Source organism: Bombus huntii, chromosome 14 (genome assembly GCF_024542735.1).
Source record: "Bombus huntii isolate Logan2020A chromosome 14, iyBomHunt1.1, whole genome shotgun sequence".
Classification (NCBI taxonomy): Eukaryota; Metazoa; Arthropoda; class Insecta; order Hymenoptera; family Apidae; genus Bombus; species Bombus huntii.
In genome coordinates, this window is record NC_066251.1 from 10,630,557 (window position 1) to 10,652,849 (window position 22,293).

A 22,293-nucleotide genomic window follows, 5' to 3' on the forward strand; every position below is an offset into this window, starting at 1 on the left:
GGGCAAAAAGTAATTATAGACGTAAAAGTTACAATTTTGCCATTTCGAACAATGTACCAGCATCGTCGTTACGTTCACGAAATTCGTCGAAATTATATACACCAACAATGGTCGAGTCAAATCCCTTTCAATTGTTGCGAGAACAATTATTGCATCGCTTACCGAAGTACTATCGAACCATGAAACATTAGAGAATGAGCAACAACGTGCCGGAAGTGGAGGTTGCGTGCACACAGCGATCTCTAATGGAACCAGAAATTAAATCGCAGAATTCGAGTTATACCACAACAATCATATCGACTATAGATAGTATTTTCATCGATATTGGCGATACAGTAACAGCCATGATATGACCACGTGATACAAATCGAGCGCGATGGTCTATGCTTCAAGATTCAATCCATTTAAACTAATTGATATATCGTAGTGTTTCTTGAAGTTGCTAAAAGAAATTTAATAACTTTTCAAAATTTTACGAACTTTGCGATACTTTACGAAAATATCACGTAATTTTAGAGTAAATTGTAAAAGAACAATAGAACAACGACGAGAAATTTTACAGAGCCCAAAATCATTAATTTATTACTAAAAAAAATATGCTTCTAACCCATAACTCATACCTTCAGCTATGTCGAACCTCTAAAACAAACTCGACCACAATCAAAGGGAATAATCGATCTTGACGAGTACCACTACGTTCACGTGGAAGGTTTGAAAGAAAAATGCAAGTTCTCGTACGATTTCACTCCCGCAAGGAACTAATCGCACTAATTTTTCTGTGAATGCTCGGCATTCCTAACCACCTGGCGTGCTATTCTCTTTCCGCTAAGATAAAGAGAGCCTCGGCATTCAACTTCGTGCATTAACGTCAGAAGCAGGCGAGGCAATCCGTTTGCATTTCGCACATAGGCGTCGCTGCACGTTCGATGCTCGTGGCTGCTGCTGTTGGCCTCTCAAGAAAAAAGAACTAGGAGTGGTGGAAAGAGGGAAGAACAAGGTGGATATCTGGTCGCGGGTAAGTCGGAAAATCGATCCTCGCCAACCAGTCGGTCGTTTCGCGTCTCTTGGTGACTGTTTCAGAGCCACGGTGAAATATGGCATTAACGTTCTGCTCCATTGAGGATCGCGTACTGTTTTTCCACCCTCTGTTCTCTTTTTTCTTCCATTTTTTGTTCTCCCTCGAACTGCCACACTCGGTCCAGCGTCGAGAGATCAATTTTTCTCGTGTAACCGGTGTAACCGGTGGCGGACCACCGCTGCGCCGGACGTTTCGGTGTTATTGGTCAAAAAGTGCCGGTGTAACGCGACCGTAACAACAGGCAAACCCAACTAATATCGTTTCGAAACCTCATGGAAGGAGCTGCCACACGGTTGTCTTCTTTTCTTCTGTACCTCTTCAGTCCGTTTGTTGAACGTATTGTCGCGGTCGGGCGGAAACCATCATCTCCACACATAGAACATTGTTATTTTTTCACAATGATAAGGTCGATCCTTTTTTTAGAAAAATTACATAACAACATTTTTAACAACAGTTTTAGAATAGAGCGAAATGTTGAGCATTATATCTATGCATGACAAAACATACGGAATTTGTTTATGTTGAAAACATCTGAACTCTTGACGTATCAGTAAATTTACAACATGCATACCAGTATAGGAAATTCAAATATCGACGTGAAAGTGGAAAATATCTGAGGACTTGCGGTAAATAGTTTGTTTTTATAAGCTTTGTCGGTTATTTGAAAGTCAACTGATAGTTTTAATATATTTGATGTAATATGTGTAAATTATAGGGTGCTTAAATATCATTGTTCTAACTGTAAGTTACTCCGGGGATATTTACTTTTAGAGTACAAAACATATGATGTAATACGTTTTAATTTGTATGACTAGTGCACTAGTGGAGTTACTATGCTAAATGCACGTATTATTGTTTCGAATATTATATTATCAATATATCGTAGTTATCAACTTCCAAGGAGGCTTCTACGCGTTAAACTTGATGACAAGCTATTATTATCTTGATAATTTTAGATATTGATTACTGCGGAGGATCAATAGCCATTATGATGCGGTGGTTGATGGTCGTTGACAGTGAGTCATAAGGGATTTACGAGGCGGTATAAACTACAGAACTTCTGTGCCTCGTACCAGGAAAAGCAAGGAGAGGAAGAGGGATAAAGCTCGCGACTGCTAGATTGTAATCTTCGCCCATAAACGGCACTTTATCATCAACTGCCTATTATATCTTCTAACTTTTTGGACTAAGGGAACAAAATGTTCTTCATGATTTCCTTCGTCTGCTAATAATTTCTTAAAAATTTATCAAGGAATTTAATTAGCAATTAACTATTAACTAAACATTCGCGTCCTTATACAATGAATCATTTTAAGTATGATATTCACCGTGATTTTTATACTTTTAAGTTAAATAAATTATCATAATCAATCAATTTCTCCTTTGCAAAATAAATTAATTTTCTTGACGGAGACACAATAGGTGTAAAATCTTACGATATTTCGCTTATAATCGTATAATGGAAACCGCAGCTTTGTACGATGAGACGCGAAATTTTTGTCTGTTAAGTTAGTCATTTGGCGAACTTTGTTCCCTGGAGTTCTGGCATTCGCTTTTAGCGAGTCGACTACTCTTTGCGAACGTTCATCCCTCTCTGTGCAGCTTCGTTTACTGCCCTTAGCAGTACACTTAGACGCTGCAATATAGTCTTGTGTGTTTAACTATCTTTAGCCGTTACTGTTCCAAGTTTTCAAATGAAACGTGAGCTTCGATGGAGTGGAAGACAGTGTTCGCGAAATTTCCACGCTTCCGACGAACGACATTTACAGAACCCTCTGCGCGAGCCCGTGGTTTCTTGATTAGACATTTAAACCGATAACGAGGTGAGCGTTGAGTAAAGAAGAAATTTTCCCCATTCTAGCAAGTAGCATACAAGACGGATCGAATGTGTATCGAGCAAACTCGGATTTTAATTAAATCCAGCAGTAAACGTAAACTTCAACGAGTTAGTTGGACTATTATCTGGCGTCGTAGCGTGTTTCACATTTGCAACGCAGTGATATTCGTTTATTCACACAGGCAAATGTTATTTCAACCCTTTAGAACGCTGTATCGCTGCTTTGCTTTAAAATAGTGGCACATTCCAACAAATTTCAAATTTGGTTTTATCGAATAGAAGGTCGAGAGATATGTTTCTGTTTTTAGTATGTAAAACGGTATATTTATTATTTCATCAGTTTTGCGTTGGAAGGAAAACTTACTCTTATGCCGTTATCAACCTGCCCTTAGCTTAACAGCACTGGCTGATCTTCAGTTGTTTTCGTGACGCTACAAGTGGAAGGTCGTACTGCTTTTGCGAAAAGTGGCGTATTTTGTGTTAAGACAGCCTTATAATGTCGTTGTAACGACTCGCCAAGATTTCTTTGTAAATTTGAAAACGCCTCTCCTTTAGAGTTTACATTTTTTGAGCTGTGCCATTATGAAAGTAAAGCAGCGATATAACATGAAAGTTACAAGGTGAGAAATTGCGTTTAATTATAATTTCTATTCTTACAAGCAAATAGAATTCTGGTTAATACTTGTCGTGTCAGCATACAAGCAATTTAGAAGGAAACAATACCGAATAATAGGATAATATATATCTCTGGGGGTAGTAAAAATTGTAATAAAATTGTTTCGCAAATTCTCGGTTAATTGTAATGCTATAAACCATACCAGATTAATATAGTAATGGTTTAAGTGCGCTCCCGGACAACGATATTTATTCATTAAGAGTGCCTGCGTATTTTCTATACACTTTCGACTGAATTGGTGAATATGGAGATTCTAATTACCTATATGCACAATTTCTCATTGCAAACCTGTTTCTGTCACCTAACCTAACGTGCCACCTCCGTTCTAATAATGTTTTATTCATGAGCAAAGATTTCCGCTGCAATTTATAACACTCTGGCGGACCAGTTTGAGTAATGTTTTCACGAGGGAGAACAATAAAGAAACAATGCAAATGTAGGTATTTGCAAATTACGTCCGCTTTATGTAATTCTTTCCTAATTGTATTAGAGAACAATTCGCGTTATTTGCCGATGTTTATACTTGTTTACAATCAGATTAATTAAGTCGATATCGTTTGGTTATAGATGATCACAATAGCTCAAATTACATTTTCGCCATATTACTTTTAATTACCAGATATATCATTTTAATTTTTTGCATAAAATAGGGAATAGAAATGAAAATGAAACATTAAAAAATTTAATAATTTAACACAGTTTGTTACGAGTCACCATCTAACGAAGATTAACATTAAAATTAATAGAGAGATTGAAAACCTCTGTCTATGAGGTATGAGACTTCTTTCCATAAAAGTAGAATTGCACACATCGAAATGTGTGAAGCAATTAAAACTTTTACGTCAGCTTGCAGACTGTTGAACAAAAAAAAAGGACTAAGTTGGAAACAAGCTGACAAATCTTATGAAAATATTTCTGTTTCGCGAATACATTAAGAGCATAAATAAAAAGACAATTAAAAACTCAATTTAGCAAAGACAAAAACCTCTTGAAACCTTAAGTAGTCTTAAATTATCCTACATGATCATGTTCTAATTACGTACAATTATTTGATAACATTGAAGTTTTAAATTTATTGGCAACAAAAAATCCTCAGGACTTAGCGAGACTAAATCTCTCCTATTCTTAATTTAATGCAAATCCGATGATTTTAATCTAACATAAATCATGAATGAGAATGAAAATGTTAAGTGTTCAAGTGTTTCACTGGTTATCGTCACAAATTATTGCAGCAACACTTCTTTTTATCTTCATTCATCTAAGAAATATTTGAATGTTTCGAATTAACTCTATATATATATATATATCAGACACTCTATATATAGACAGAAACGCAGAACAACGAAAATATCTGTACAAAACTGTTTTTGCCGCTGATAGAACATTACAGAATTTAATTTGCCACATTTAACTAGCCGACTGGAACTACGCGATTTCCTCCCATATCTGGCAATTCCGGGAAGGAGGTTTGCATTTCTTTGCTTAATTACTATAATCGCAACGCCGTTGCTGTGGATAAGGCGGCAGAGAGGATGGAGGGAAATTGCGCACGGAAGGAAGAACGCACTGCAAAGTTCAACGTAATTATCTTGCAACGCAACACATCGTTAAATTCATTTCGCTAAACTGTGTAATGTCATTTGCATTACATCTGCAGTCTCGTACCAAATTAGAATCTTCGACGCGGAATTTGTCAAGCGGTTACACATCGATGACGCTTTCCTATTCAATTTTGGGCATCGATCCAACCGAATGTTCCTTCCGCAAACCTCGTTGCAAATGTCCGGATCGATTCGCGAAACTTCATCGACGGTTAATTGAAACCGAAACGATTTTATTTAAGAGGATACTGTGAAGAGTCGTTGCTCCTTGTAAATCTCAATCAAATGGCAATTTAGCGTAGTATGTCTACACTGCGGATGTTTATCTCGCTCACTTTATTTTTGTTATGTCTTTGTGTAAGGTTATTCTACCCGCACACAACACGTTATTCTTCCACATACGAGAAAATGTATCTAGCTCAACTATTTATAGTGCTTTCGTTCCAACCTGTAACACGCTCCATGTAATATCATTTATTGATACAAACAGCGTGAAAAATACAAATTCCATTCGAGTTTTATACGGCTCTATTTTTATTTGCCTGCGCGATGTATAATTTATAGTGGATTTCGAAATAAAGTGCACCTTTCACATCAAAAGTAATACGATTTAAAAAGTGCAGCAAAAATTGAAGTTTGAAAGTAAGCTGAAAATCCAGATTAATGATTTGCGCATGGAATAAATTCCATGATTTACAGAAATTATGCGATCTTAAATCTTGTATCTGTTTCGTCAGTTAAAGAATTGCCTAATGATGTCACTCATAAACAGAACGTAGCATTCTGTTCGGAAATTATCATATATATCTTATATATCATATATATCTATATATCTTTCGTATCGATCACGCAGTTTTGTAAATGCGATTGATAGTAGAAACGTCATTGTCGTAAAGTGGCGTCACTGACAAAATTCTAAAGTAATATCCGTAGCCACGGGGTGAAATCTCGCCGGTGCACCGCGACGACGTTGAAAAGCGTTCGATGATTTATTGCTTCGGAGATAGACTCGTGTCTACAACAGCAGTAGGAAGTCATCGGAAGAAGAAATTTCGGGGATACAGCGTCGGTAGCGAAACACGAGGGTGAAAAGGGTGTCGAGTAATATGTTGCTGTCAATAGCTAGTAAATTGAAAACCGTTGGCTACGAATCTAGCTGTTACCATAAACATAACTCGAACTTCGACGCATCTAGCTTCTGGTAAACTGATTTTCCCGACAATCGATGCTATAATTAACGAGAATTGATACCATTTTACTTCGTTCATACATGCTCTGCTTTATGAATTATTGTTCGAAATATGATGATTTTTGTTTATTCGATATTTCAGAAACTACGAAATATCTGCTGAATGTTAAGCGTATTTCAATTCAGTGTACGTATACCGTTGGATATGAGTTTCTTGATGATGCAAATCTATAGTCCAACCGTGATTTACGATGAATTCCAACAAATCGAAGTTAGTTACACGTTTGTTTATTGTATATTTTATGAACGATTTTATCAAATAACATTTTCGAGAAAATATACTAAACTATTTGTAAGCATTTCTCTCGAACACTACAAACTTCAGAACATTTTGCACAGCGAAAAGTTGGCTGATTTGTCGGGAGATACTGTTTTGTTACGTTCTGTTACAACTGTTAGGATGGTTAAATCCCTTTTTTAAACTCGAAGAAGTCATTTTTTTGCGAAACTATCGGTGGAATCTCCTAAAACTAGAAAACTTACGGACAATAAAAGGAGAATCTGCTGAGAAAGTGCATCGCGATAGACGAGCGCTCTCGTCAATTCAATTCTTTCCAGACCTGGAAGAATTGCTCTTTCTATTATCAGGAAGAATGAACGCTACTTTTTCGCAACAGTAAATCCCGCTAAAGTTTTTGTCGCGAAACGAAACCTAACGATAACAGTTTTACATTAGTTTTACAATTACAAATACCGTATCTCGTTGATAATACGCGAATAAATTTGCATAATTTAGTATAATGGAAGCTAAGAAACTGATAGATCATGAGACAAGAAGAATTTTTAATCACGTATGAATAGAAACATACATTGAATTACTATCCATTACCAGTTAATATAAAATATCAGCTTTCAAATTCTAGGTCTTAAGTAAAAAATTCGAAATTAGAAAATTCGGTCAGATTGAAAATTTTAAACTAGAATTAAATTAATAATGTACTCGAGTTATTAAAAAAAAAAGAGTATGAGAAATTGGCGAAAATAGAGGTAGCAATAATTATAAGTGAATTTGAAGTAACAGAAATTACAGAGCGAAAAACGGAGTACGATGATCAAGTTTCCACAAAATCATGAATGCTCGACGAAAACGACTATAATTTAATGAACTTCACGGAGTAATTAAATTTCCTAATCACTCTGACTGGCGGATATCTGGAAAAGGATTTTAGTTGACGATGATCAGACCGAGGATAAACTTTCTCTCGTTCACTCGACAGGAAAATCATGATGCAATTTCCAGTAGCCGTCGCCTAAATCTCAGCAACACTGTGTGGGCTTTGAAACAAGCAATTTTCGTAGCGTCACCTCATCATTCGTCGTCGATTTGATAAACACTTTAAATAAACCAAACTCGGTTTTATCTTCGATCTTATCGGTCAAACATTTCACATAAAATTTTGTACGATGATATTTTTTTCATAATATCTATAAATTATTATAAAACAGAAATTCGGAAATTGTGAAAGAATTATAATTCTTTGAGGAGTCACTACACAATACCTTCGCGATTATATTATTAAAATTCGTTTGTTATTTTTCCTCGTTGTTTCATTCACGGTGAAAGCTCGTTGAATTTCTCTCCGCTCATTGAATACACCTTTTATCAATTAAAAATTATCCAGGTTGGTTTACTTTTGTTTTCTTTGCCTCGGTATTAAATGTATGATGCGCGAAAACTGCGACAAAAACCTGTACGCGCATTTTATTTAACCGGCTTTCTATGATATATTATCGTCCAATTAAATAATGGAAAGATTACTTTCAATGGAATATCTCTCTCTTGAAAAATAATATCCTTCTTCTACCTTATTTAAGTTTATTAATAAAGTTAATGTAAAAATTTTCTGCCGATTTGCACAATTTCATTCTTTTTCGGGTGAAACGTATAAACTAAATTTCATGCATATTTATAGAACGAAATCTCTACAGTGGAAGATCAAATTATTTTCTTTATTTAAGGAATGCTCAGAATTTGTGGATTTTACGTCTTTTAAGAAACGAGATGAAATATCACATCATTCGAAAAATTCATGACACAATTTAAGAAAAATTTAAAGATAATCTACTTTTATAAGTACAACAGTGTAGATTGAAACATTGTTTTATAATATATCACGAATTCCATATTTTTCATGTAGGAGAAATATAGATATGTTACCGATGTAAAATTTATTTCCATGCAAATGTTTATCAAAAGAACAGTATATTTTAGTATTGGAGAATGCAAAAAGAAATACTGAGCGCAACAAAGTTTCACGAAGAAGATGTAACGTTCCCTTTTGCAATTGCACCAAGGAAATTTTATGCTCTCCGCTGTCACATTCCCGTAGCACATCGCCACAGACACAAGTCGCTTTCACCTTAGATGCATCTACATCTGAAACAGCCGAGATTTATGTCAAATAGATCGCGTAAATGCATTTTCTTTCACGCTCGAGTTGATTTCTCTTTTTTTTTATAGCTGATTTAAGCACCATAGAATAAACTCCCGTTCGCCAATAACAATTCAAAAGCATCGTTAAAATTATTTGGAACAAGTTCGATTCTGTTTGGTATAACAGGTGAAATTAGCGAACTTTCAATTGTTTTGCGATAATTAACAGAAGTTTACTATTTTCTCTTCTTTTTTTCTGCAAAAAAGAAGGAACGCTAATAGCAACGAATAACGGAACACTTCTTCGTTTTTCTCTGAAATTAGATTTTCCACCATATACGACATAAGATTTTCTACTGCATCCTTCACAATATTCTTAATGGATACTTATTTCCAAGAACGAACCTAGCATTTCTTTTCTCGAATCGCATTTCTTTATCCTTCATTTTATTTCAGACGTACTAACAAGAACAAAAGGCAAACGTATCTCTCGAATATGAAGTATAATACAATCACTATTTGACGATTCATTCAATCAAATAATGAACCAGTACGAGTGAGTCAAGCTAAATCATGTAATTTCTTCGATAAAAACGAGATGACTGTTTCGTTTTTATTAGCGGATGTTGTAAACACAATAATGGATTTAATTAAAAGAAAAGATATAGAGGGAGAGATAAAACGAATTCTTCTGCAAATATAGAATTAAATGTATAACATTTAACAGGAATTACTTAAGATTGTTTACATGTAATTCTTGGAAATGTTTAATTAAAAATAATCGTGGTAAACCATTTTAACATTTGGCACTCTTTTCGTTCTCAATGTATTATTACCGAGTCAGGAGGTGAAATAAAGGTTCGAGAACTTTGAAATATCCTGCAGATTCCAAGAGATGTACGTGATGTCTTGGTGAAAATTCTTCTAGTTCCCATGAGACCATGTGTAGCACTAGATGTGTTCAAAATAACACGGTCACGTCAGACTGTGTTTCTCGAGTTTACGATAACTCGAAGACATTTATTCGCTATTTCCTACGTAGCTCCATGCAAGAAGTTCAACATATTCTTTCATTTGTTACAAAAATGTTCATTATCGACGAAAATTTCTTAGTAAAAATAAAGTCGTCGATATTTTTTACTTCAAGAACTCTTTTTTATTAGAAGCTCGAATATTACAGCGGGATCCAGACCAAAAGAAATATATTTGCAAAAAGAACGAAGACCGATTGCGCTCGATGAAAATGAGAAACATCATATTCGATAAAACAGTTTCGTCAAAGCGTGTCTATTTTGCGCGTGTAATGATTCGATTGAATCCATGACGGGCGATGTACGGTTAATTGAATATATCTTTACAGAGAATTGGAGGTAGAAGGTTAGGTAGGAAAAGAACTTTGTGACGGTGCCAATTATACGATGAAGATTGTAATCGATTCGGGATAGCTTTCGCGCTTTCTTAATAGAGGACATTTTAATTCGTAATACCCTTTGTTGCAACAACACCGTCTACGAGCATTATTTGTTATGGAAATATGGTCTAATGATATTTCGTGCGCATAATTTTCAAAGCAGAATTACTTGAAGTTAGCTAACTCGACTTCGTTTGAGATTCTCAAAACTATTCAATCTTTAACAAAGGGATAAACTTTATATCGCGTGTTTGTTAAAGGAATAGAGAAGATCCAAGAGGAAAGTGAAATGAATACGAGGGAAATTATCGAGAAAGAAGACACGGGTTGCTAATGAGATAATTCAAGAGCCTTTTCTATTTAAATTAAACACGACACTCGATGAAATGACGGCGAAGAGCATTCTTTGGCTGTGGTGTTAAGGGGGGACAAAAGCAAGAACGGCGCCGACGCAGGTGTGACAAGTAATCGAGTTCTTTCATTTGCTCCTTAATTGAGCTTACATTCCGCAAAGTACGTTGTAGACAACTGGCCGCCATTGCGGTCGGTATACCAAGTAACAGAAGTTTTAAATCAATTTCTTTCTTTGGAGTGCGGTTTTCACGCTGCAACTCAACCCGTAACGAGTTCTGCGGCCTCGTAATCAGTTTAAAGGCGCGCTCCGTGAAGAACACTTTGCGCACATACATGCTCTCTACGGTTTCTTTCTTGCACGGGCAGACGTGTTTCCTTAGTTCTCTCGACACTGCTAATTCTTAAATAGTGACAAAGCGTTGGAGAAACATTTCCTCCTATTTCTTAAATTCTACCGAGTACAATTTCGCGACAAAATTAAATCTTCTGTTCCGAATACCCTTCCAATTTTTAATTTCTACACCTATTCTACCATTGCCGATTTTTATACGTTTTAGGGAAGAATGCTTTGATCGTGAACGACAAACTAGAAATAATCAAGCAATATTATCCTTTAACAAGCGAAGTTTGTCAACGACGTTGGGAATTTGTGTTCTGGGATTCTCTTTATGCATCGTATATTCAGTGAATTCTTTTCCCATAGCGATCCAACTTTGTAACGTAACGCAAAGCGACGCGATGTAAACGACAGCAACTATTTACACTTTTTACAACATTATTTTCGTTGTATCGCGTTATAAATTGAATTACTAAACTCGTTTAAACAACGACATAACAACAACGTTGTATCTCACGCACCGCTTAATCATTTGGTTAACTGTTTTAAGAAACTTGTCTCTGATCGATGTCAGCTGACAGCTGGTTCAGAGTCAACTTGAATGGAATTCTTCGACGCAGAGCGTAATTTCCAAACGACTAATCGACCAAAGCATCGTAGATCTAAGCGTGGTATTAACGATTCATTAAAAGCAACAATCGGAAATAGCGTATTACAGGCGGCGGTCAGCAATGTGTGACGAGCTTCCGTGACGTTGCGTGACAAGCTACCCCGTTAACACGTGTTAAACGGCCGTGAATGAACGGTTCCGTCAGGGCGGTCCGCATTCTGTCGCGAAAACGTTTGCTCCGGACTCAATTAGCATGCTACAGCAGTGCCAGCCGACGGATAACAAAACGATAATACAGTCGAGTAATTTTGACCGCCGCTTAAACCGCGTGGTGGTTTAATAAACGAATTCGCGAATATACCGATTATCGACAGTCAGCGTGAATTTTAACAAAGCGAAACCAGTCTCCGATATTTCGGCCAGATATCGACCGTCTATTAACTGATACCGATCTTCTTCCCCGAATTCAGTCCACGAGATTACCGGGACGATCTTACGAAATTGAGTTTAAATGCGGGTCTTTTCATTTGTGTCTGGATTTTGGCATTAAGTTGACCATTCGTAGGAATTGTAATAAATAATCTTGCCTGTTCGGGAAACCAGGAGACTGGCGCATATGGAAAAAATCGCCAATTGTAAAATGTCTGGGAGAATGAACTTGAAAAGTGATTATATTCCAAAATTCTTAAATATCACAAATCATTGAACAGATTGAAGAAAGTTTAAAAAAAGAAGATTATTTTTTGACTTTTCTGGGAAAAGATAAATATTGACAAGGATTATTTAACAAGTAATTACGAATAATACCACAGACCAGGAGATCAATTATATTTTCACTAAAAATACCCACGTTGTCTATGCTCCATAACCTTCCGAGGAATGAAATTCTTCGTTTCTGGGAAAGATCTATTCGTTTCCCTAATGTTCGCCGGTGAACATTACATCAGCGAGGCAGCCAAAGACATTTCCGGGCGAATTCCTTGGAAAAAGTCACGTTTCCATGCTAACCCGTTGTCATACACCGGAAAATTCTCGAGCGAATCAAACCGATCTGAAATTGGCCTGTAAATCGACGGGCAGGTCTGAAACGACGCAGTGAAACCGATTTCGAGGAAAATCGCTGACAGATGACATGCTCTCTTTTTCCTGGCGTAATCCTGATAGGCTACTGGTGTAGGACGTAACCTTACAGACTACTAGTTTCCACGAACCGTTACTTTGTGTTTAACCGAACATGAAATATTGCTAGAAACCTAGGTCCACTTCCTGGCAACCTGTTGTGTTGCGAAAGACTCGGTACGCGTAGATATTAAGCGGCCAACGTATGTTCAAAAGCTTGAAAAATTCTTAATCGACCTTCAACCGAAAAGAGCTCCTCCAGCGCTTTAAAAAATCCCATTAAACACGTCCCTGCGGAAAAATGGTAAAATATACTCGTCTTACATTCGGAAAATATTTTCTGTTATCGCGCGAATTTTGCGGTTCAAAAGCTGCACTATAAAAGGAGGTGTTAGCAAGATAAACGTTTATTTATTCAGTGAAGGATGTAAATTTCATGTCGAATACGGTAGTAAACACTTCAAATGGCTGAATAATCTATTTTAGCTTTTAGAAACTTCACAAAACAAAGCTAAAATTATAAGTGTACTTTTCTATGTTTGAAAAGAATGAAATAAAAATATTTTAGAAGATTTCAAGTCGCTTTTGGTACTTATGAGATTTACCATTTCAACCTCTCAGTTATATTTTTATGGTACAAGATAATTTATTAATTGTTCTGAAATATCCAACTAAAAGTATAACTCGATCGGTTAGCAGCGTGTTCATATTACCAAATTGTGTATGCTTAAATAAATGACGATTCTATACAAAGGTGCAACGTACAATAATTCCAGCACGCGAGAATATCTTAACACTCCGTAGTAAAATATGCAGGGTAATCTCAAAACGGATGCATAAATCCTGGTGCATCACCAACGGTGTAACATCACCGAATCCATTTCTCTTCCCTGATATGCTTAGAGCAGTGTAACTTTCCCAGTTGATCTTTATTTATGCCGGCGGCGAAAAATATGGAACGTTACGTTCCTGTTGGCGTCATAACTCAAATCCTCGCAAGTCTGTATCGTGCTACAAGAATTCACAGGCGTGTTAAAAAAATCTCGCTGCTCTCAGAAGGTATCGAATAAAATGTACACACGCGTGTATAAAGCAGTGCGATTTTTCTTTCGCGTGAAAATTATTAGACAATTTATAACACGACCTTGTTCGTGCTATACGTCAGCAAACCAGTTCCCACTTAAATATCGTTCCACTGCGTTTCGCCCCGATCTTTCCCTCCGTTTGCTGTCGATTAAAATCTCACATTTTCTCGGGAAAACTTTACAAATAATTCTTCGTTTGTACGCGGGCTAAAGAAATCACGAAGACTAACAGTAGAATCGTTCAAAATCGCTGCCACCTGGAACGCATCAGCGATTTCTTTCTTTGTCTCGAGCAACGGTTGATTCATAAAGTTACTCTGTCTGATCTTTTGCGCGGCTCCAAGATAAAGGGTTCCCTCGATCCCGAGAGGCCATAAATCTGAAAGTGTGCGAACAACTCGCGTATGAATTCCTAAGGTTTTACCCAGGGAACAATCTCTCTATTAATCGAACTTATAAACATCGTTTAACAATGAAAAATAACATGGTAACGACATTAACGAAACATACGGGTTTTGCACAATTTCTTGTGTAGTATAATTAATGAACAACTTGGTGAATGAAACTTTGCGGATAGGCTAGAAGTTTAAAGAACAACCAACTCATGGTTAGTTATTTATGTGGGTGATGATTTGCAAAGTATTTCACTTCTTTATTACTAGAAACTCGTTTTAGATAGAACACCATAGATTGAAAATTATTAGATACGTACTGCCAAAATTATTTATTAAAAATTGTATGTTTAAATCAAGATGGAAAACTTTCAAAAAGATTTGTCAGATGATTTTGCAAATCCATAGATATACATATACGTTAAATGATTCTCGAAGATCAATTCCAATTTTCTGCTATATATAATCCAGAAAAAAATTTGTCTGCCATTTGTTTCCTGTTTACTAATGCCGCATTTATGAAATGCGTCTTATGAAATATGATCGTGTTAATGAAAATGGGTCGATTGCACCCTATTGTTTCGTCCAGTGGAACGGTGCATTCACTGAGAACGGACTTTATTCCGCAGTAAAATTATCGGCGTGAAAATGGTTCGATTCCGATAATGGCATTTTTTCTTCCTCTCTTTTTTTTCTCAGAGAAAAGCAGAAACCATGGCATCATTCGTATCCCATTTACATCCATTCTATGTTTTTTATTTTAATATAAATGCTGACGATCACCACAAGTTTTCAACTATACTTTAAATCATACCTTAATGCAAGTATTAATCCAGGACGATAGAAGATAGCTTGAAAAATTAAAGTCAAACGTTACAATCGCTGAAATTGTTAAAATAAGTTATCCTGTCTTGAAAGTTATGAAACTCAATCGACCATTTCGCGACTATAAGCATTCAAGTGAACAAAAAAGAAGTTACAAAAGCGGAGAATTGAAGACATAATGGCGATTCGAGAGAAAATATATCTATAACACAGCAAGACCAAGTCCTTCTATAGTCTTTTCACACATCTCTCGTCGATTTGCAAAGTCGCAGCATGTCCTGCAGAACGATTTTGTGAAATTCTTAGTAGCAAGCTTCTGCTCTTTAACTAGCTTTACGTATTCAATTCGCGTTCGTGAATCCAATTACCGGGTACGTTCTCTCGAAACAATGAACAGCAAATGTTTCGCTATTTAGCTTTGCTGTATCCTATTTTGTTTGGGCAGGTGGAAACGAAGAAAGTCAAAGGGTCTATTATGAAAAGAGCGTGAAGGAGGAACATATCCTTTCAGTCCATATATTTACGAACGTTTATTACTATTTATTTTCTCTCATTATTCTTTAATCGATTGTCTCTTAAACGAAACGAGTTCTTCGAATTTATAATCTCTTTTGCAAACAGCTAAAGAATTTCTTTTATAAATTATTCTTCACAGATATTTCTTTAAATTCTAAGTATCTTCCGTACGATATCAAAGAAACAGATATTTTGCTTTGCAACGTCAAACAGAAAGATAACCGGTATTGTACGATACAATCATACGGCAGTGAATCCAATTTTTTCTCGTCGAGGGGATTCATAATTCATATTTTGCCTTTGCATTCCAATGAGAAAGTATCTACAGTTCCATGTCGAGACGCGAAACATGCGTGCACACACGATTACTCCAATGTCGATCATTCCGCATTCTAATTGTGAACGCGGATGCTAACGATAACGTTTGTACTGTGCCAAATGCAACGACGTATCGGTGATGCACGGAATTTTCCCTCAGGGAATGGAATTCTCATGATTTGAATTGCTTCCGAAAGGGCTTGGAAGCCAAAGCTGTTATAATCGAAGATGGATGTTCTGTTCGAATTAATGATTATATCACCGGTTAGCGATAGAACTACTAGCAAGTAATGTTTAAAGCTTGTATCAAAGAAATTGAAATGGGAGACACGTGAAAAGACACATAATGTAAATCTTTAGCTATATATTTTACAAAAAGCTGTTTATATTCCCGAAATGAATCCACTATAAATTGGTCATCTCAACCATTCTAGTTCTTGCGTTGACATTGTTACGCCAGGTCATAAAGTATAATGAAATGCATCTCGTTTTATTTTACTTTCCGACGTTTCCTTATTCTCGAATCCTACGCTCATAACGAAGCGCAGTATCGGCAATACTGATGCGACAAGTTGATTCAGCAACTTTTTAATGCCAACTATTCCGTGGAGCAAGATATCGAATGGTGTCCTGTGAGCAACAGGAAAAACGAGAAACAGAGACAAAAATTGGCAAGTACGAGGGGATAGAGAAAGGAAGAAAAGGGACAGAGGAGGCTGGGTGAATAAGAGAGAGATCCGGGTAGAAAGAGAGATTACAAAGTTGTATATTCGGAAAAAGTAGTGCAAAACGTCACCGTGGGGTGACTCCTAAAATAAATCGAAAGAAGATAAACGTTCTTTAAGACACTCGACAGAAATTTGTATCGCCGTTATTTTCCTTTTTCTTTTGTTCCTTTCCGTCGACACGAAGCGATACGACATCGATAGGACGAGGGCCAGTCGTCGATAACAGCTCTGTAAAAATTGTCTAGTTTCTTTTGATATTCAACGATTCGAGGCTGAATGTCCACGACACATGGACTTGCACTTTATTTCTATCGCGTGTGCAACCATCGCGAAGCCAATTAATTTTTCTACACAAGGAAAAATACAGAAATTTTTTCTTTTAATTACCATTTTCTGTTTGATTTTCATGTCGATACATGTGACCATTATCGTGATTACACAGAATCGACGTGATCTTCGAAGTTGTTCGAGACACGTTTAGAGCGAAGTTTTAAAGAGAAGGAATCAATGCTTGTTTCTATTCACAGGTCAGTTGCAAATTTACCCATGCAAGCGTGTGAAATTCAACGACTCACGGATACCTGGAGACATTTACCTGTGCCCTTTTTAGCAAAAACGTGTACTGCTGCTTCAAATTAACTTCTATATATGTTTTTATATTGCGTATAATTCTTATCAGACTTACATTTTTGTTATAAAAGGGGCAACGTAATTTTAAACATGTACACTTTGAACCACGACTAACATTCCGTGTTCCACGTACGCAGGATATCTACGAAATTCCAGTCGACACACGTTTCCAGACAAGACGATACAACGATCGCTAATGACAATCTTCATCTTCGATTCCAACTGAGACTTTCAATTGGTTTCTACCTTCTTACATAACGATTGCAATATTTAAGAAAAGAAAAAAGAAAAAATACCTTTCGTCTTATAAACATAGCTTTTCCTCGGTGAATTTCGAACAAAGGAAGAATGTGGTGTTCTCGAAAGAATGCGAGCGTGGACCGCGGAAGAGCTCGAGAGTCAACGGGGCTAGTCGGGGCTCAAAGTGGTTTAAAGATCGTGCTTGTACAGAGATGACTGAAAAAATGATAATTGGTCAGGGCTGGTAAACGGCGGTTCTCACGAGAAACGGCTGCTAAGCGACCTGCTGGATACATACAACGTGCTGGAGCGTCCGGTTGGCAATGAGTCCGAGCCCCTCGTGTTGAGCTTTGGCCTTACACTAATGCAAATAATCGACGTTGTAAGTTTTCAACAGCAACTTAAAAGTTCCTCTGTACAAAACGCATAAAAGACCTTCTCTCTAACGTAACACGCACACCGCACACAGTACCAACAGAATTCTAAGTATCTATTATACTGAAACGAAAAGTGTGCTCGTTTTATCAAGGTGCGAGTTAAGTGAGTTGCAATAGACAGAACGTCCTTTTTGCATTGCTTTCTGCTTCGAGTAGCACGATCAGTTTTCGTAACATTCCTATTTGCATGCAACCTTATCGTATTTTGTTCGACAGGTAACACCTTATGATTATTTCCTGCATGAATTTTGTAATTAAGAAGGTGTACATACATTCACTTTTAAATATTGATCTGACGAGACCTCTGATTTCAAAATGTATATTGCAGTATCGAAAATCGTCGAATTCTAAAATCTTTCTTGTATTTCCGGAATCTTCTTTTTGTTAGATTTGAAAATACATTCGAAAACTAAAGGTGTACGATCAGTACGATCAGTTGTCGGTACACAATTGCTAATATATCTCACGTTTGCGAAAATGTGAAAAAATAAAATTTCTTTTTTAAAATGTCGTGTCAACAGCCAGAGACCAATGTACCCAAACGCGACCTGGTTCGTAATTAGAAACGTATCGCATCCTTTTTTCTCCGGCCAACGAAGCGCTGGTATTGCCACGAAACGGGGCTTCGATGAACGTGTACATACACACACACACGTACATATATAGGAAAAAAGTACACAGATCGGTGATTACCTACGAGGGCTACGTGCAGCCCTGCATACACGTTTTCCAGCATGCATCTCCCGTTCCTGCACGTTTATACGCACCAGTGTAAAACACGTACATACCGCACATGCACACGGAAGGAATGACATTAAAACGAACAAAGACCAATCACTGATATTACGACTAGTCGCGTGTACAACCTGGATGTGTATAGGATGCATCGACGAAACGGAAGTGTTCATTGGCTGCACTCGGAGGCCGCATGTAACATACGATGCACTTACGCTCTCATCAATCATCGTCTAGACTCTAGACTCACTGTCAGTTTCACGGTTAACCCTTGTAAATTATTGAACGAAGGTCCTGTTAGTTTACCCAATTCAATTTTCTCCGCGTCCTTACAATTCGGTATATAAATGCTTATACCGAATAGAAGTTCCCAATTTTATCAGAGGCCTATTTGTTTCTTGAACTTTCAACAATAAAATCTCTCTAGCCCTTAATTTTATGATTCGATCGCGTTTAATTTTAGAGCAATTTTTGATATGGAGAAGATTAAACCTCGACTTCATTAATTACTGAAAGCCAAAGGATGTTACATCGATGTTAACTTCGATTAAAATATAACACTAGTAATATTATTTTATTTTATACTTTCATAAATTTAGTGTAACGCTGATTTAGATATAACATTTCTCGCGAAGATGATTTACGATAAACCATAGCTGTAGGAGTATGATGCGGACAATGTTTCGAGCATCATTAGAAATGATTAGTAGAAGCTTCGGGGAAATTTCCGTTCAGGCAGTACATGGCGAACTGCTGGTTTTATGTGTAATTAGAAGCCGGATTAACAGTGTCGTCTATTGTGCCCAGATTCGTCGTTCTATTTCAAGCGCGTGCCTTGTAATTACTTTGTAGATTTTGTTAATACTAGTGCATGGTTATAATCTTTAAACGTGGGCAATATCAGGTTTGTGGAAAATATCAATTTTCAGGGCTAATTATTACGAGACGCGTATAATTACTTAGACGGTAAATTTCTATTGTCCTTTGAAACTTTCGATATCGATAACCTCGTGGGAATTTATTTTTCTACGATCGTATGTATGTAAATACTTCACGGATCATCCATATACAATTTATAAATTCGCCTTTGAAATACACTTCACGTTCGAAATTGTATATTCCACGGGAGAAGGATCATCCGAAGGATTTTAAGTTAATCACATCGATCATTCTCGAGAGCGAGAATCAAGCTCTCTCAGTCAATTTCGATATTCTCAAGTTAATAGTTCTCTAAAGTATCAAAACGTCGAGTAGTTGAGGATGAGTTTAGAGTTTAGACGTATCTGGTTAATATATTAGCAGAGAAACTATACTCTGTAGTATATACTGCGGTAATTCTATACACGGATTTCCAAACTAATAAATTGAACAAATTAATAAACAATATATTCGACTGCAATTTATCACATATGTATAGATACGCGAACATCAATATTCACGCGGTGTAATGACAAGTGTGTAAAAGTTTAATTAAATCCCGAAGACCAATAATTCCGTTGACGTTTATATCGATAGACATTCGTGTCTATTACATATTTAGTTTTGACGCATAGTTCAACTCTTTGTAGCTTCTTCTCGTTCTGTATCAGGCAGTTTGAATTAATTTTAAATTCTAGTTAATTTACAATTCAACAGACAATGACAACATTTTTGAAATATAACGTTTTCGCATAAAATTCTATCAAATATCGTATGTTACATAAAATGATTAAGAAATATCTCGCAAATGGCCTAATAAAGGCATATTTGCGATATATTGTTACGCTTCACGAATGAAAGATCTCATACATCATTAAAACTCAATCGCTTCGCACAAGGTACATTCTCGAGATCTAAAATGACGCTCTTAAACTTCACAAGTTTTCATTTCAAATCTTCCCATTCAAATGTGAAAATAAACACCGCTTTCTTCCTTCTACTTTTCTCTATAAATCATCGAAAAAGGAATTTCACCGATGAATTTTCAACACTCGTAATTCTAGCAACATTTCCTTCGTTTCGTTAAACGAGCCATTTTCCTCGCGATCGAAGATCGAATGGCAAATTTAAGGGGTGTCCACCACGATCAGGAAACTTTTCATTTCCGAAAATGTGGACATGATCGCAGCAATATGGAAATGAGGCATCGGTTTCTTCTGGTCGAGGGGATGCAGGGTGAAAGGAAATATCGCGAATTTTCGTAGCACACGCGTGCGCAGGAATACAAATGGCGCGTACTGACACCTAAATAATGTACAACGGCACAGCTAAATATGCCCTGCGCATTGTTTCGCTGCGCCTGTTTTGCCGTTTATCGTTTCCCGTGTCCGACAGCGGCTCCCGTTTTTGCAGCGTCCCTTTGTTCTTCCTTTCGCCTTATGACCTTCTTCCATAGGACCATTACAATTGCGACCGAGATTCGACCTCCAATTTTTTTTATACCCCAACGATTGCGAAGAAAGGCGCGGGATACACCATAAGCATCGTTCATTCCTACAATCATTTTTAATTGCTCCAGAAATTATTTTCGCCGTTCTTTCGATACCGGGGGACGTATTCTCCTCGAATTTAACCTTCTTCACTTCGTTGCGTTACTAAGATCAATCGATTGTAAATTGTATTCAAGAAATATCCATTTTCGTGTAAATCCCGGTGAAGGATTTCGTAAGAATCTGATACGGATGAATCGATGGAAAAATGATGATAAGGTGATGAAGTAGTTTCGAAGAATCGTGCAAGGAAATTCAGCGAGACTAAAAGCAACATAACTGTTCGCGTACATATAAAAATCTCGTGAGATACAATAAGGATTACAAAACATATTTAGACAAGTTCCCTGTACGCTAACCGTTTTCTACTGATCTCACCGAATCTGAATTTTATATGATTCAAAAATAGTTTAACGAAACTCAAAAAGATTACTATCGACGAGATGGAAAGTCTCCAGAAAAAAGCTCCATTGAAACAACTATATAAAAATTATAAGCATATTTTCATTAACGAGAATATAAAATCTGAAATTATTACAATTAATCAATGCTTGTAACGCAACATAATGCCAGTAAACCCTTATTGCCGAAGAAACGTTCCCTTTCTGCGGTAGGTCAATACTTAGTCCGAAGATTAGCCGAGTTTCAAAGCTTCGCCAGCAATACCAGCGACTATCTAGTTTCTTTGGTTGTATACGTTTACCGACACACCAACAGTTGCCCTCAAGTAAGAGGAACTTACATCGTTACCGTCGATGTCTGCGATATATTTTAGAACATTCCCTCAGGGTCGGTTAGCTTATCTGACAATGAGTTTGCCTCACAGCTAAATGTGACCTCGCAAACCGATCGCACGCGCTGCTTTCCGCTAGAGAAAATACAAGATAATCATAATAATTTCCTACTCATTAACGTAATTAAGCAGAGGTGTGCAGTAGTTTATAGAAACATGGATTGCGCTGCTAATCCGACCACCTTTGAAATTGAAGGCAGTTTTGAATGCACAGATCAAAGCGCATTCATAAGAGAAAGATATACACTACCATCTCTGTACTATGTTTCTTTCCGATTTACATTTCGATTCGATACACATTTATTGAATTATATAGGCACCATTTTGTTTTACAACCTTCCTCCATCTTTCACGCAATTTGAATACTCCATCCTTCCAGAATGTCTCGGGTTTTTCGGTGAACAAATTTTCAATATGATCTTTCGCGTCGATCAAATTCCTTAAAAATCGGAACGAACTTTCCAGACAATCCAATATTTT

General features: G+C 36.8%; 1 protein-coding gene across 3 annotated transcripts in view; it reads left to right on the forward strand.

Annotated features, from left to right (window-relative positions):
* The window catches only part of LOC126872819 (neuronal acetylcholine receptor subunit alpha-7-like), a 171,767-nt gene that overhangs the window by 33,094 nt on the left and 116,380 nt on the right, over nucleotides 1-22,293 (forward strand). For 2 of the 3 annotated variants that reach the window (XM_050633007.1, XM_050633008.1), the window contains exon 2: nucleotides 17,620-17,762. The exons of the other annotated variant lie outside the window; for it this stretch is intronic. In XM_050633007.1, coding sequence (XP_050488964.1) covers nucleotides 17,620-17,762 — 143 coding nt within the window. The remainder of the gene's footprint in view (nucleotides 1-17,619; nucleotides 17,763-22,293) is intronic. 3 annotated transcript variants of the gene reach the window in all.